The sequence below is a fragment of the Schistocerca americana genome, chromosome 6 (assembly GCF_021461395.2).
Source record: "Schistocerca americana isolate TAMUIC-IGC-003095 chromosome 6, iqSchAmer2.1, whole genome shotgun sequence".
Classification (NCBI taxonomy): Eukaryota; Metazoa; Arthropoda; class Insecta; order Orthoptera; family Acrididae; genus Schistocerca; species Schistocerca americana.
Genome location: NC_060124.1, coordinates 607,020,907 through 607,038,556, shown reverse-complemented (window position 1 = coordinate 607,038,556; position 17,650 = coordinate 607,020,907). Strand labels below are relative to the sequence as shown.

Genomic DNA, 17,650 nt, shown 5'->3' with positions numbered 1-17,650 from the left:
TGGTTCACCTTCCTCACAACATTTTCTATGCAACCATTCCTATTTAAGTTAGTCATAATTGTAATCCCTAGGTATTTAGTTGAATCAATAACCTTTAAATTTATGTGATTCACTGTCTAAATGAAATTTAACAGGTTTCATACAGTTATCTTGTCTAAATCATTATGCAATTGTTTCTGATCTTCTGGTGATTTTTGTGTGGTCTTACCCACTCATATCATTTAGGGTGCCTAACGGATGTTGCAATTTTCGGAATGCTATTCAACAATTCAAACAAATAATATTAGGTAGTTTTATTCCAGTAAAGCAGATTGACAATATTTAACTTTGAAATAATAATGATGTCGCAAATGATGGGCGACACGCAAACAGTAATGTTCATCTCTATAGACAATGTCCAAACAAGCTATGGATGTTGTTGTTGTGGTCTTGGTCCAAAGACTGGTTTGATGCAGCTCTCCATGCTGCTCTATCCTGTGCAAGCTTCTTCATCTCCAAGTATCTACTGCAACCTACACCCTTCTGAATCTGCTAAGTGCATTTATCTCTTGGTCTTCCTTTACGATTTTTACCCTCCATGCTTCCCTCCAATACTAAATTGGTGATCCCTTGATGCCTCAGAACATGTCCTACCAATCAACCCCTTCTTCTAGTCAAGTTGTGCCACAAATTTCTTTTCTCTCCAATTCTATTCAATACTTCCTCATTAGTTGCGTGATCTCATCTTCCAGCATTCTTCTGTAGCACCACATTTCGAAAGCTTCTGCTATCTTCTTGTCTAAACTATTTATTGTCCATGTTTCACTTCCATACATGGCTACATTCCATACAAGTACTTTCAGAAAGGACTTCCTGCCACTTAAATCTATACTCGGTGTTAACAAATTTCTCTTCTTCAAAAACACTTTCCTTGGCATTGCCAGTCTACATTTTATATCCTCTGTACTTCGACCATCATCAGCAATGGATATGGATCATTAATAATTGATATTGTAGCACTCTCTAATGCTGTTCCCTAATGTCCGGATGAGGCTGGCGGGAGCGGTGCTTATATTCACTTCTTGCAGAGGTCGCTCCTGTTGTGGGTCCTTGTCAGTGTTCTTTCTCTTCATTCCGGTGCTTATGGTTCCACCAGAACATTCCTATCCCCCAAAGTGATGGACCGTCATCATTTGAGTGCGACCGTGGTGGGGGATGCAGGAGTGTGGACGCAACATTGGGCTGGAAGCTGTGGCTGCAGGGGACGTCAAGCTTCTGTCTGGACCCCACCATCCGCCTGCGCTCTGGCGGGAATGTCCCCTGGAAAACGACCAGAAGGGTACGCGTCCACCTCCTGCTGTCATGAACTAGATGAAGAAGGCAGTGACTGCTGCAGTGTGGGCAGGTCCAACTCCGTCGGTAGGATAAGAGTAGGCTGAGGAGGCGAAGACTCTGTCTCCGTGAGGTCGTCCCGCAGTGTCGTGATGACACACTCTGGCAGCTGCTGCAGCCGCACTGCCCTCTGGATCTGGAGGAAGACAGACTGGAAGATCATTGTGTACATGACAGAGGCGAAGTTATTTGATGGCGGCAGTGCAAGACATCCAGACCTGAAATAAGATACGTGCATGCGTCAAGTTGACGGACAATCTCGCCTTGCACTTCACTGTCTACTGCTGCTAAAAACCCTGTAAAAGACAATATCATGTGACGTGAAGCGATACTTGCGTCCTTCTTTTGTTCAAATCGGGGTCCGCTTCCGTGGCCTGTGCAATTTGCTTGCAGTTCAGCGGAAAAGACTGAAGCAATTCAGAATCCCGAGCATCGATGTGACAACAAGATGCAGCAGAAGAGTGAAAGTGTGTATCAGGGCCAAGCAGAAGATGTGAAAGTGTGTCCCCATTACCATGTTTATCTTTCGAACGATACACAATCTCATACTGGTATTGAGACAAGAACAAAGCCCATCTGTGCAATTTTTGGGCAGTTCATACAGGAAATGGCTTCATCAGATGAAACGTGGGCTGCAAAGGCTTGTGATCCATTATTAAGCTGAATTTTCTGCCATACAAATAGCGGTGGAATTTGGTGAAACCGTACACAATAGCCATAGCCTCATTGTCGATTTGTGAATAGTTACACTGAGCTTTGGACAACACTCATGAAGCAAAAGTAATAGGTCTGGCTTTATCATCAAGTCTTTGCGAAAGCACTGCACCAATCCTCTAGGAGGAAGCATCAACTTGCAAAACAACTTGTTTGTCAGGATCAAAGTAAACTAAGCATCGATCACTGAGCAATGCATCTTTAAGTGTTTGAAAAGCTACTAGGCACTCATCCGCCCAAACAAATGGGACATTCTTGTGACGCAAGCGATGCAATGGAGCTGTGATGCGTGCAGCATTTGGTATGAAGAGAATATAATAGTTAATTTTCCCTGAAACTGACTGCAATTCTGTGATACTGCGAGGAACTCGGAAGTCTTTTATGTCTAACAAATGCAACTGAAGAGGATGTACACCTTGACTGTTTATTACATGACCAAGATACTGCAACTCTGGTTTTAAAAAAAATCACTCTTGTCCAGTCTACACTTTAGTCTTGTATCCAATAACACACAAAACAGAGCACGTAAATTTGCAGTATGTTCTTCAGGTGTACGGCGTGCTATGACAGTCTCGTCCATATAGTCTGAACAGTTAGGGACTTGCACAGTCAGCTGTTCCGAATACTGTTGGAGAATGGCGGGTGTGGAAGGACTGCCAAAAGGCAAACACAAATATTTACACAAACCCAAATGAGTATTTACTACACACACTTCTTGCGATTCTTCATTAAGCAGTATTTGAAGATACACGTTGCACAAATAAATTTTTGAAAATTAACGTCCAGCACCTAATCTGCCCATGAGATCCTCTCGGCATGGCAGTGGATAAGTATCAATGGCAGTTTGTGGGTTGACTGTAGACTTAGTCAACACAGAGGCAAATACGACCTGAAGGTTTGGGGAGCAAAACCAGTGGACTCGCCCACTGACTAGCTTATATGGACATAAGAACTCCGTTATCCTGCAGTTCTTTAAGTTTGGCAGCGACTTTGTCCTGTAATGCAATGGGAAAAGTTATGGCCTGGCAAAATTACTTGTGATCATTGTCCTTCAGAGGAGTGTTTGCAACAAAATTGTTGGTTTTGACTAAATCTTCAGAAAAGAGTTGCGGGAATTCTTTTAGCAGGCTAGCTACACTGTCTTTTGCATTGAATGCAGGCACTGACCACACATTGCCTGAATGTTAAAGCCAAACAACTCAAAAGGATCAAGAGCAAATACGTTCTCACACTCACATGATTGTAGCACTGTAAAAGTCACTGCTCACATATGCGAGCGATACATTGCAGCCAAAGTACATGTTCCGAGAACAGGAATGTCTTGTCTGTTATAAGCCATCAGTTGCATGCTGGTTTTAGACAGGCATGGGGAGCCTAATAGTTCATATGTGTGTTGACTGAGCAATGTGACAGAGGCACCTGTGTCCAACTGAAATTTCACACTTTTCCCACAAATAAGTAAATGAACAAAAAGTTAGTTTGATTGGCAAATCACTGAAGAAACTACATGCTTGCTAGTTTTGCTAATGTCTGTTTCAGGTTTGGAATATACTGCATGAATAACATGGGCCTTGTGATGAGATTTTTGTGAGTGGGCCGAATTCGTGTTTGTTCTGTTGGAAACATACGGACTGTACATGTCCTTTCCTACTGCAAGCATAACACTGAGCTTGTTGGGAGGGGCAGTCTTGGCGTTTGTGCCATAAGTAACACCTAGGGTGAGACTTAATTCTGTTTGCCTGTGTAGTGAGCTGCTTACGTGGAGTGGAAGGTTGTTTACTTGGCATGGCTAGCACAAACTGCCGGTGCGGAATGGGGCAATCACAAGCAAGGGACTCAACCTGACAAATAGCTGGGTGCCCAAATGTATGAGCCGACAAGGCACCGGAATCGTACTGACCTAGTATTTGCACTACCTGCTGAAATGATGGATTGGTTTGTTTCAGAATCTGTTCTTTGAGTTTGACATCAGGTACATTGTACACGATCACATCATGCAACATAACATCTGAATATAAAGCACCGCAAGCACATTTGAATTTGCATTTCCTTTTCATACCTTGCAAATCTGTTACCCACTCATGATAAGTTTGTTCTGACCAGTTTTTGTGATTAAAGAATAGATACCTACCTGCTACCACATTCACTTATTGGTCATAATAGTTTGTTAGTGAGCTGATAACACTGTCGTACACAACTTCACTAGGAGTGGTATTAGGAAAGAGTTTTTGAATTATTCTGAACATTGCACTTTTTGCTGTGGTTAATAGATAAGGAAGTTTCACAGTACCTGGTACATTGTGAGCTAGTAAATGTGCCTTGAATTGGTGTAACCCCTCGAGCCATTCCTCTGCTTGTTCCCGAAACTGTCGAAAAGGTGGTATAGCAGCTGTAGTAAGTGGTGCTTGTTCTGTTGGGTGCACAGTGTTGGCCAGTAGCTGCTGCATCGTGTTGAGTAGTGCAGCAATCAGCTGTGTCTGGAACTGAAACATCTACTTAGCTGTGTGGCATCTAATGTGCTTGTGGCTGCAGTGCCTGAGCAGGGGGCTGGCCAGGGCGGGAAGGGGGGGGAGGGGGGGAGACATGTTGGAAGACACAAATGCAACACACAGGCAAAAAAAGCATAGAAAATTTCTGCAACACCTACCTGAAAACACTGATTAGCAAAAAGACAAGAAACTGGTAAAGTAATGAGCACCCCTGCAAAGTAAAGACAAGAGGGAATTAAGGCACCAGCACAATATACAAGAAAGTCTGTGGCCGTCAAGCAATGGAGTTCATCGGATCCTCGTCGCCAGTTGTGGAGTCTTGCCCACTCGTCTCATATAGGGTGCCTAAGGGATGCTGCATTCCCGGAATGCTATACAACAATTCAAGCAAATAACATTAGTAGTTTGATTTCAATGACTTTGAAATAACAATGATGTTGCAAACAATGGGCGACACGTAAACAGTAATGTTCTCTGTAGACAATGTCCAAACAAGCAATGGATTTGGATCACTTATAACTGATACTCTTTGTTAGGCCGTGCTAATACTGTCCACTAATGCCCAGCCGAGGCTGGCAGGAGCGGTGCTTATATTCACTGCTTGCAGAGTTCAGTCCTGTCATGTCGCAGTTCTTATCAGCGGGCTCTTGGCTGACATTGCCTCATCACCTTTTCTGGTCTTACTTTCTTCCTTTTCATTCTGACGCTTGCAGTTACATCATAATAATTTTACTAGACGGCAAATGACAGCATCATCTGCAAATAATCAAAGAAGGCTGATCAGATTGTCTCCTAAATTGTTTATTTGGATTAGGAACAGCAGAGGGTCTGTAACACTTCCTTGTGGAATGGCAGCCATTACTTTTTCACTCAATGACTTTCTGTCAGTTGCCATGATCTGTAGCCTACCTGATAGGAAATCATAAATCAATTTGCACAACTGTGAAAATTGCCTGTGGGCATGCAATTTGATTATAAGCTCTTATGAAGAATGCTGTCAAAAGTCTTCTGGACATCTAAAAATGTGGAATCATCTCGAGATTCCCCTATTGATAGCACTTGTTACTTTGTGTGAATATAGAGCCCATCATGTTTCCTAAGAACAATATTTTTATGAATCTGCACTGATGATGTGTCAAAAGATATGTTTCTTGGAGGTACTTCCTAATGCTGTAATTAATGATAAGCATAAGACCCAGTATATGCACAGAATATTGTCAATCTGTGAATAAACTGTCTTGTAAGATTTGACCTCTGTGTAGTCTATCGAACTTTACATAAAGTGAAACATTGTTGAAAGTTGTTAAGAGGGCAACCAAAGGATTCCAGATGTGTTAAGGCTCTTACTGGAGGCTGCTTTATTTGGATATAAATTTGTCCCTTTACTATTGCAACTGTTAAGTGAGTCAAAAAGACTTTCCTGTATGCATTTATATGTAGCAACGTGACCTCCCATTTTGCCCTTCAAATCAGCACTCTGACAAAATAGGTGTTTAAACTGTATGAGTCACATTTGAGTGAAACAAACATACTGGGCAGAAAGAACTCTTGGATTTCTGGGCCAGTATGGGCTTAGTAATCACAAACTCCTTTTTTAAACATAAGAACATTCACTGGTATACTTGGGAAGGCAGGGGAACCAGATCTGTCATTGACTATATAATAACAGCTCAGGAATTCAGGAAGGCTGTGAGGGACACACGTGTATTCAGGGGATTCTTTGATGACACTGATCATTATTTAATCTGCAGTGAAATTGGGATTGTGAGGCCGAAAGTGCAGGAGGTCAGGTCCATATGTAGGAGGATAAGAGTGGAGAAACTTCAGGATAAGGAAATCAGGCACAAGTACATAACAGCGACCTGAGAAAGGTACCAGTCAGTTGAATGTAGTCAATTACAGTCATTGGAAAAGGAATGGACAAGGTACAGGGACACAGTACTAGAAGTGGCTAAAGAATGTCTTGGAACAATAGTGTGTAAAAGTAGGATGAAGCAAACAGCTTGGTGGAATGACACAGCAGGCAGCCTGTAAAAGGAAAAATAAGGCATATCAAAAATGGCTACATACTAGAATTCAGGTAGACAGAGAAAGCTATGTTGAAGAAAGAAACAAAGCCAAACAGATAATTGCAGCATCCAAGAAGAAATCTTGGGAAGACTTTGGAAACAGGTTGGAGACTATGGGTCAAGCTGCTGGAAAACCATTCTGGAGTGTAATTAGCAGTCTTCGAAAGGGAGGTAAGAAGGAAATGACAAGTATTTTGGACAGGTCAGGAAAACTGCTGGTGAATCCTGTGGATGCCTTGGGCAGATGGAGGGAATATTTTGAAGAGTTGCTCAATGTAGGTGAAAATACAATCAGTAATGTTTCAGATTTCGAGGTAGAATGGGATAGGAATGATGATGGAAATAGCATCACATTTGAGGAAGTGGAGAAAATGGTCAGTAGATTGCAGTGCAATAAAGCAGCTGGAGTGGATGAAATTAAGTCGGAACTCATCAAATACAGTGGAATGTCAAGTCTTAAATGGCTACACAGGATAATTGAAATGCCCTGGGAGTCAGGACAGGTTCCATCAGACTGGACAAAAGCAGTAATAACACCAATCTTTAAACATGGAAACAGAAAAGATTGTAACAGCTACAGAGGCATCTCTTTAATCAGCGTTGTGGGTAAAATCTTGTCAGTTATTGTTGAAAGGAAAGTGCGAGTATTAGTTGAGGACCAATTGGATAAAAATCAGTGTGGGTTTAGGCCTCTTAGAGGTTGTCAGGACCAGATCTTTAGCTTACGGCAAATAATGGAGAAGTGTTATGAGTATCTATGCTTTATAGATCTAGAAAAGGCATATGACTGGGTTCCTAGGAGGAAGTTATTGTCTGTTCTACAAGATTATGGAATAGGAGGCAAACTTTTGCAAGCAATTAAAGGTCTTTACATGGATAGTCAGGCAGCAGTTAGAGTTGATGGTAAATTGAGTTCATGGTTCAGAGTAGTTTCAGGGGTGAGACAAGGCTGCAACCTGTCTCCACTGTTGTTCATATTATTTATGGATCATTAGTTGAAAACAATAGACTGGCTGGGTGAGATTAAGATATGTGATAGTTGTGATGGCAGATTTGATTGAAAGTTTGCAAAGTAATATTTCAGACCTAGATCAGAAATGTAAGGACTATGGTATGAAGATTAGCATCTCCAAAACGAAAGCAATGTCAGTGGGAAAGAGATATAAATGGATCGAGTGCCAAATAGGAGGAACAAAGTTAGAACAGGTGGACGGTTTCAAGTACTTAGGATGCATATTCTCACAGGATGGCAACATAGTGAAAGAACTGGAAGCGAGGTGTAGCAAAGCTAATGCAGTGAGCGCTCAGCTACGATCTACTCTCTTCTGCAAGAAAGAAGTCAGTACCAAGACTAAGTTATCTGTGCACTGTTCAGTCTTTTGACCAACTTTGTTGTATGGCAGCGAACGCTGGGTGGATTCAGGTTACCTTATCAATAAGGTTGAGGTTACGGATATGAAAGTAGCTAGGATGATTGAAGGTACTAGTAGATGGGAACAATGGCAGGAGGGTGTCCACAATGAGGAAATCAAAGAAAAACTGGGAATGAACTCTATAGATGTAGCAGTCAGGGTGAACAGGCTTAGATGTTGGGGTCATGTTACACGCATGGGAGAAGCAAGGTTACCCAAGAGACTCATGGGTTCAGCAGTAGAGGGTAGGAGGAGTCGGGGCAGACCAAGGAGAAGGTACCTGGATTCGGTTAAGAATGATTTTGAAGTAATAGGCTTAACATCAGAAGAGGCACAAATGTTAGCACTGAATAGGGGATCATGGAGGAATTTTATAAGAGAGACTATGTGCCAGACTGAACACTGAAAGGCATAATCAGTCTTAGAGGATGATGATGATGATGATGATGATGATGACACATACTGGGCTCAATGTTTGTCACTGGTTGGAGTGGTGGTGTTTTTTTGTTGAGAAAATGCGTAGTTTTTGGATTATAAAGATTGCATGCTGTACGGTATAATGAAGTGGGACCTTCATGGCATGCTCACCCAGGCAGAAGGAACTACCTGTAGTACACTAACGTGTATTTACAAATCCTAGAATATTCTGGCTTCATGCCGTTACATATTCAGATATAATTTTAAAATGTAATAGCAATGTAGTATGAAAATGAAGAGATTTTTTTTGAGAATGCACTGTTTGAACTCATTAATGATATGTCATTTGGCGAAATATCTCTGACTTTAAGTGATACATTAGGTGTTGACGATGAGTATACATTTTCTACAAGCGGGTATGAACCATCATCACCAGACAGAACTAAATGAAACAAATTGAATGGAATCGCTATAGAAAGAGAGCCTACAAGAAAATGTTTGCCTGTACAAAAAAGTTACAAAAGAAGCATAATAGAAAATATGCAAAGAAGTTCAATGCAAACTGCAAAGTAGCTTAATTGCACTACAAATGCAGTTATGAGTGGTAAGATTTTGCAAAGCCCCTCCAAATTCATATAATTATTCTTTAATGAAAAGGGAAATGTCTGAGAAATTTAAAGAATGCCCATTTTGTAGTCTGATTGTCCATGATTACAACTTAAGAAAATGGGCTATTATTTCTACAAAAAACTCAATTTAAATGCCTTGGGACAAGGAGTTTTGTAGATAGAACTAAAAGAAAAAACCAAATTCATTCCTGAAAAATAACAAGATTTGAAACTTCCTGACAGATTAAAACTGTGTGTCGGGTCGAGACTCGAACTCGGGACCTTTGCCTTTCGCGGGCATGTGCTCTACCAACTGAGCTACCCAAGTGCGACTCACGCCCCGCCCTCACAGCTTTACTTCTGCCAGTACCTCGTCTCCTACCTTCCAAACTTTACAGAAGCAATATCCTTTCTTTCAGGAGTGCTAATTCTGCAAGGTCCGCAGAAGAGCTTTTGTAAAGTTTGGAAGGTAGGAGACGAGGTACTGGCAGAAGTAAAGCTGTGAGGACAGGGCGTGAGTCGTGCTTGGGTAGCTCAGTTGGTAGATCACGTGCCCGCGAAAGGCAAAGGTCCCGAGTTCAAGTCTCAGCCTGCACACAGTTTTAATCTGTCAGGAAGTTTCGTATCAGTGCACACTCGGCTGCAGAGTGAAGATCTCATTCTGATAACAAGATTTGTTTCTATGAAGGAAATGAAGGATGGAAAAGACATAATAGTGTGTGCTGCAGCATTTGTACAGAAAGTCACCATCTGATCGCAGGTGAAGGGTATAGTTGAAACAGTATTTTCAGTACAGATCAATCACAATTTGAATATGAAATGGCAAATAGACAAACTTTATCGAATGTAGGAGTAAAGCACATTTTATCTGTGGGGAAATCTATTATGCCCAGCAGAGCTGTGGGTACATGACAGAGGAGTCTGTGATGAATCTCAATAGCATGCAAGAATCGGTGTTGTGAGAATGATATGGTGAGTGCACGTTGTTATTAATTGTTTGTACTCTTCGCAAAAGTTCTCTGCCAAACATTTTGTAATAAGATTTCATCATCACATTTGAACATTATCGTAGGATTCAACAAAATACACAATTATACAGGGTGGTCCATTGATCGTGACCGGGCCAAATATCTCACAAAATAAGTGTCAAACGAAACAACCACAAAGAATGAAACTTGTCTTGCTTGAAGGGGGAAACCAGATGGTGCTATGGTGGATCACGATAGCAAATATCCTTCAACTTTCCCCACAGAGAGAAATCCGGGGACGTCAGATCCAGTGAACGTGCTTCGACGACCAATCCACCTGTCATGAAATGTGCTATTCAATACCACTTCAACCGCACGCGAGCTATGTGCCGGACACCATCAAGTTGGAAGTACATCGCCATTTTGTCATGCAGTGAAACATCTTGTAGTAACATCGGTAGAACATTACGTAGGAAATCAGCATACATTGCACCATTTAGATTGCCATTGATAAAATGGGGGCCTATTATCCTTCCTCCCACAATGTCGCACCATACATTAACCCGTCAAGGTCACTGATGTTCCACTTGTCACAGCCATCATGGATTTTCTGTTGCCCAATAGTGCATATTATGCCAGTTTACGTTACCGCTGTTGGTGAATAATGCTTCGTCGCTAAATAGAACGCGCGCAGAAAATCTGTCATCGTTCCGTAATTTTCGTTGTGCCCGGTGGCAGAACTCTACGCAACGTTCAAAGTCGTCACCATGCAATTCCTGGTGCATAGAAATATGGTACGGGTGCAATCGATGTTGATGTCGCATTCTCAGCACCGACGTTTTTGAGATTCCCAATTCTTGTGCAATTTGTCTGCTACTGATGTGCGGATTGGCCGCGACAGCAGCTAGAACACCTACTTGGGCATAATCATTTGTTGCAGGTCACGGTTGACGTCTCACGTGTGGCTGAACACCTCCTGTTTCCTTAAATAACATAACTATCCGGTGAACGGTCCGGACACTTGGATGATGTCGTCCAGGAAACCAAGCAGCATACATATCACATGCCCGTTGGGCATTTTGATCACAATACCCATACATCAACACAATATCGCCCTTTTCCACAATTGGTAAACGGTCCATTTTAACACGAAGCAAGTACCGTCCGCACTGGTGGAATGTTACGTGATACCACGTACTTATACATTTGTGACTATTACAGCGCCATCTATTACAAAGCAAAAAAAGTGGTCCAACTAAAACATTCATATTTCTTTACGTACTTCACGAATATGTAATAAAAAATGGGGTTTTCTATTTAAACAAATGCAGTTGATATCCGTTTGACCTATGGCAGCACCATCTAGCGGGCCAACCATAAGGCCATCTGTTTTCCCCCTTCAAACTAGACGAATTTCGTTCTTTGTAGTTTTTTCGTTTGATGCTTATTTCGTGAGATATTTGGCCCGGTCACTGTCAATGGACCACCCTGTATAAATGACACTTTACAATAGAAAAGTACAATCCGTATTTTAGCGCAATTATGTAGTTATTTATTTACATGTGTATGTATGTTAAAGGATAAAATAAATGTGTCCATTAGTGTTTAAAAATTAAGGGTCTTTTCAATTACATACTATACAAATACTGTGTTGATTTTCATTACGGAATAAAATTGCAGTTTGTCTGCAAGACAGACATTTGGCTCATGAATGCATGACCTTATTGCTAAAAAACTAGCATTTCCTCTTAACAGAGGATTTCTCACCACTGCATTCACCAACTCGAAATAATCCTGACATATGATTCTCATCCAGATATGACTTCAGTTGAAACACCTACCTTGTAATAGTACTATTAACTTTCCTACTCTCTTTTATTAATACTGATTCTATATAAACTACTACTAGCAGCATCAATCTTAATTCCCCTGATTGCTTTGCCTTCATGTCAATGTAGTCACACATTCAGGACTACTTTCTTGCAACAGGTGCCTTTCGAAATTTGGAATGACTAAATCTAAGATATCACCTGTGAAAATAGCAAGTAGGGATTTGCATAAATGATAGTGTTTCCTAAACTTGTGCTGATTTTATGAGCGTGATTTTTCTTTCTTTAAGTCTTGAGAGACATCATCATATAGGTGTGCAGAATGTGATCAAAGATGCCATAGCTTTTTGTAATGTGCAGCTGTTTGCTTAAGGAGATATTTTGGGACTTTGTTGAAGGATCTGTTGTTAATATTAGATGAACTTAGTGTATGGTTCTGATAGCATTTCTTATAAATATATGATATGCTGTTAACTGTTCACTATCAATCTATTTATCTTCCCCTTTCAACAAAGATTGCATCAATCCACCATACGTTAAATGTTTCTCTTAAAACAAACATTACCACCATAATAGCAGGTTTGCATTTCATATAGCCACAAAGAATGATGAGGTTAAACCTGCTTAAAACATACACAGCAGATTTTCATGTCCATATTATAAGTCACTATTTCATTTTAGGGAGGGAATATGTTATCTATTCTACCAGCCATTGTAAAAATTCTTTCATTTTACTCCTAACTTAACATAGCATTATTTCAATATCGAGACTATACTCAGTTTTATGAGATTTTTTTTTTTTATTATTTTGCTTTCTGCAGGGAACTTCTGCTGAACAACAACTATCTACGGGTTCTCCCATACGAGTTGGGGAAACTCTTCCAGCTGCATATTTTAGGACTCCAGGGTAATCCTCTGACAAAGGAGATCCTAGCCATGTATGGGGAACCTAATGGAACTCATCGGCTGCTGACCTACATGCTGGACAACTTACAAGGTAGGCCATGACTCTTCAATTTCATGTTGTTTAAAGTGACTGACACTTTTGATGATTGGTGAAATCACCCAAAATATGGCTGCTTCGTGGTTGCTAATGTCTGCTCGTGCAATTTATTGTTAACCCTGTTGATTCATTTTTTATAATCTCACAGTCTGGCTCCAGCTGCTAGAGACTGTGGTCATACGTGCATGCATGTGTGTGTGGGGGGGGGGGAGGGTTGTTATTTTTTTGACAAAGGCCTTGTTGGCTGGAAGCTAACTTTCCAATAGTCTTTTTGTTGCATCTTTCTACGACTCAGCATCTCCACTATATGGCAAGTAGCAATTATCCTTTTTATTATATTGTTATAAGCCTTTTTCTAGACATTCTGTTTTGTAACTAAACTGCCTGAAATCGTGCAACAGAATTATTGCCTGTCCTGCTGCAGAATCTCTATCTAATGGTTGCCAAATGCACACTGGTGTGAGCAGTAACGAAGTGAAATAGTAGTGAAGTTGTCACTAAAAGAAATTGATGTTAAGCCCATAAGTTGACGTTGATGTGGAGCAAAGAATTCATGTGTCATGTTTATTTACCAAAGCTGATTCAGAGAAATATTTCATTTAAAGTGTTATTCGTCAGCAATTATCGATCTCACACTGAAAGCATATATCATAATGACAGTATTATCTTCCTTTTCCTCTTTCTTAATGTTTGTAATGCGTGCTGGTGTCGTTCACTGGTTTGGTTCTGTGTTGCCATTTTAGCTGATATTGTGCTTGATCAGGGTGCAGGCCAGAGATCTTTATCTTCATGCAAAGTTTCAAGCAATTACTGCCTGGATTGTTCTACTGACCATTTACCATTTACTAGCAAACTAAAAGCAGTTTTCACTACAGTTGGTAAGTTTGCTCTAAGAACATGTCTGTACCATTGTATCTGCTATTGGTGCTGATCCATGTAACTTATGAACTTTATCACTTGGGACATGATAATGCAGTGTTAATTCAAATATTCAACTGAGCATCTTAGTTTCCGTGACAGCAAGTCATTGTTTCGCTTATTTTATATCCTTGTCTGGAGCATGTATGTGAGCAAGTGCTGAGACACAGTTTAGTTTATTAGCACAACATGCAGAAGTTAAGTCCCAGTACGATGCAACGGTGGAAAGACACAACTAAATGATCGTCCTGATCCAATATGAACAAGAATCTTTCATGGCATAGGTTGTGACAGTCACTGACACAAGTTTCATTTATTAAGTCACATTCCTGGTGTCTGCTGGAGCCACATCACATTTCACATGTGGTGTAGATACAGTCTTCGGGCTGGGCCCCGGCAGGAGCTCTGATAGACGGGCCCGCAAGAATAACACAGGTGGCGGAATATGACAGTGGCAGTCAGCTAGCACGTGATGGTGGATGCAGCTTAGCCCTGCGATGCCAGCACTGCTGCTGCTGATGCGTGCACTGCCTGTGAGCACTACTGGCACATGGTGGCACGTGGTAGTGATCAGCGTGTAAACAGATTTATCAGCAGTACAGTGTTAAAATGTGGGCTGTACATGTGATATTTTAAACAATCTACCGAGAAAAAGCGCTTATGGCCCTCAAGCAGACTACCTGCTGGATGCGGCTGTTGTGCTGGAAGTAGCCAATGGACGGCCAGTTACAATATCCCTGCCCCCTCAAGATGACAGAGTAGTGATCTTGACAGAGGTCAGTGTGTTCTCCATGGGTTGAGGGGAGGGATGGAGATAGTGGTGCCAAGCAACTGAAGGAGAAACACGGTGGTGGTGGTGGTGGTGGTGGTGGTGGTGGTGCTGGTGCTGGTGCTGGTGCTGCTGCTACTGCTACTACTACTACTACTACTACTACTACTACTGCTGCTGCTGCTGATGGACTAGTGGGTGTTGGTGGTCAGTGTGAGACAGCAGCCTGATAACTACAGTCACCTGAGACGCAATGGCTTCGGAGGGCAAGAGAGTTGACACAGGGGTATGCCTGTGGCCGATGGGAGGCAAGGCTCAACCAAAGAAGCCTATCAAAGGCATGAACAAAGGTGGCAGAAATATGTCTGAAAAGAAAAAAGACTGTTGGAGAAAGATACAATGGCGGCACAGTCTGGTGCGGGCCAGCTGGTGGCACAAGGAGGCCGTACTCGTGACCAACTGGAGCAGAGGTGCAAAGCTACCAACATGGTGGTGGGGCATCGGCAGGTGTGTATGGCTCTGGGAGGTGGCGCAGCAGTGTGATGCAGCATTGTGGTACCGACAGGGCACTAGTGGCATTGGGAGACAGCTTGACCAATGTGGCTGCAGACATAATTGTGCGATGGCCACGGAACCTGTGGGACAGTGATTGCCAGGGGAAAAAAAATGTGAAAACGGCAGATGAAAGGTCCAATGTTCACAAAAGGAACACATGATCACTTAATAAATGAATTGATATGAGTGTTTAAGTCATTGTGGAATGGCACATATCTTCTACAGTGGTCTTTTATAGGCTGGCATTGCCTTGTGCACTAAAACAGTTTGTACCAGTTCACCAGGCAAGGGTGCATACAGTGACCCCCAGACTGCCGCACGAGGGAGTACCGGAAGAAAAGGATAAATAGAGGAAGGGACGAGGTGTAAGACTGCTTGTGGGAGAGTAACCCAAACCAATGGTAGGTGAATGAAATGCAACAGACAGACAGCAGATGAGACGACAAACCAGGAAAGGACAGACAATCTAGATGACAACAAGACACTACTCAAAGCCATCGCCACAATGATGACAATGAGTCCAAGAGCAATGGAGAGACAAATCCAAGATGAAACCTAGGAGAGTAACTGGGTGACAAGCAAGGTAGTTATCGAGCAGTCCTAGTACATTGAAAGTAGATCCAGCACTATCGAGCATGAGCAGTGAACTGACTGGTTGTGCCCTGGGTGGCTGTCTGTATAACAGCCGTGTGGAACGATATTAACTGCCGTACTCACGTGGCACCCGTACAAGTGCAGCACTGTGTGGCTAGGGTGGCCTCTAACAGCAACCTAAGTCCATCTCCCGTGGTGGGCATTCAACCTCTTGGGCACCTGATATCAGATCCCTCCCACCCTAAACAGGGACACCCCAGACGATGCCATAGGAAGCGGAAAGATGGTATGGATGAAGACCCTGTCCCTTCAGCTGTCAATTATGGGAAGGGAGGTGGTCAGCAGTGTCCATCACGACATTGCTGGAGGTGAGAGTGCCTATGAATGCAGAAGGTAGTGCTGGTGCGCCTGTGGGTAGCTGTCAGCAGCCACCACAAGTGGTGCCGACCCTGGGGCCTCGTGGTCACCGGAAGGTGGAGGGGTAGGATGTACAGTGGGTGTGACTCCTGTACTCCAGGGTGGAGATGGTACTGGTGTTGGCATCTAATACCATCCACCAGCATCCTAGCTGCTGGCCCACACAGTCATGCCAGGTGCATAATGATGGAACGGCTACGAATGGGACGTGGGAGGTGGTGGCATCTAAAGATGAAGCCCACAGCACAACATTCAAATGATGATGTCTCGTTGTGCCTACCTGCTGTCCGGGACCCCGATTTCGAGTAAAGCAGATCCCCTACTTATACAGGGATACTGCATGACAACATACACTAATTAACTGAAACATATGACCACTGACCTACAATTTATATAAACCCATCCAGGCGACAGCAGCATCACCTGGCGAGGAATGACAGATAGTCAGACACGTGCACAGCACATGTGGTATCGGCTGGTGTGCTGTCCGTGTGTAGAATGGGGAAGGCATGTGATCTATCTGAGTTCAACCGAGGGTAGATTATGATCGCCCTGAGGCTAAGCATGAGCGTTTTGGAAACTGCACCACTTGCCGGGTGTTCAGTGTGTGCTGTGGTGAGTGTCTTCAACACGTGGCAAAACCGTGTCCATATGTCATGGAGGTGGGCAGTCACCCCTCATTACAGGTGTCAGACGTCATAGTCTGGGCAGACTGGTAAAACAGGATGTGCAGCGAACTGTGGCAGAACTAACATCAGACTTTAATACTGGGCAGAGTAAAAGTGTGTCTGAACACTCATAATGATGGGTCTCCACAGCCGATGACCCATGCAACACCATGACATTGGCAACTGTGACTGAAATAGGCAAGTGACCATCAGCATTGGACATTGCCACAGTAGCCGAGCATGTCATGGTCTGATGAATCCTGATATGTTGTTCATCATGCCCATGAGAGGGCACAAATCTGTCATCTTCCAGGTAACATCTCCTTGACACCTGTACTGCAGGACGGAGACAAGCTGGTGGTGGCTCCATTATGGGTCATTCAATTGGGAATCCATGGGTCCAGTAGAGCTCATGCAAGATTCCATGATGGCCATGGATTATCATAAATTGGTTGCAGACTGTATACACTCCTTCATGCCAATCATGTTTTCCGACGGCAGTGACTCATTTTTCAACAAGATAATGCGTCATGGCAAACAAGGTTAGGAATGTGGTGAAGTGGTTTGAGGGACACAGTGGCGAGTAGTATAATTTTATGTGCCCAGGAACACTTATGACATGACATTTTTTAGTGGCAAACACAATTGTCAGTGGCTTTTTTTTTTTTATCTCTGAGTAGGTGCCCTGTGCAGGGATCAACATCTTGAATGAGTATGCAACTGATTGTTTCGAGCTATCCTCATTACCATGTGACAGAATGCCCTGATGCCATAGGTGGGTGTGTCAGGCACCACAGCCACCAGATTTTCCGGAAATAAAGGTAGGAGACGGGGGTTGGATTTCAGTGT

General features: G+C 42.6%; 1 protein-coding gene across 1 annotated transcript in view; it reads left to right on the top strand.

The window, feature by feature from the left end:
- LOC124620345 (CCR4-NOT transcription complex subunit 6-like) overlaps positions 1-17,650 on the top strand; it is a 135,900-nt gene that overhangs the window by 41,938 nt on the left and 76,312 nt on the right. Inside the window, exon 4 of the mRNA XM_047147019.1 lies at positions 12,699-12,874. Within this exon, the coding sequence (XP_047002975.1) occupies positions 12,699-12,874 (176 nt within the window). The remainder of the gene's footprint in view (positions 1-12,698; positions 12,875-17,650) is intronic.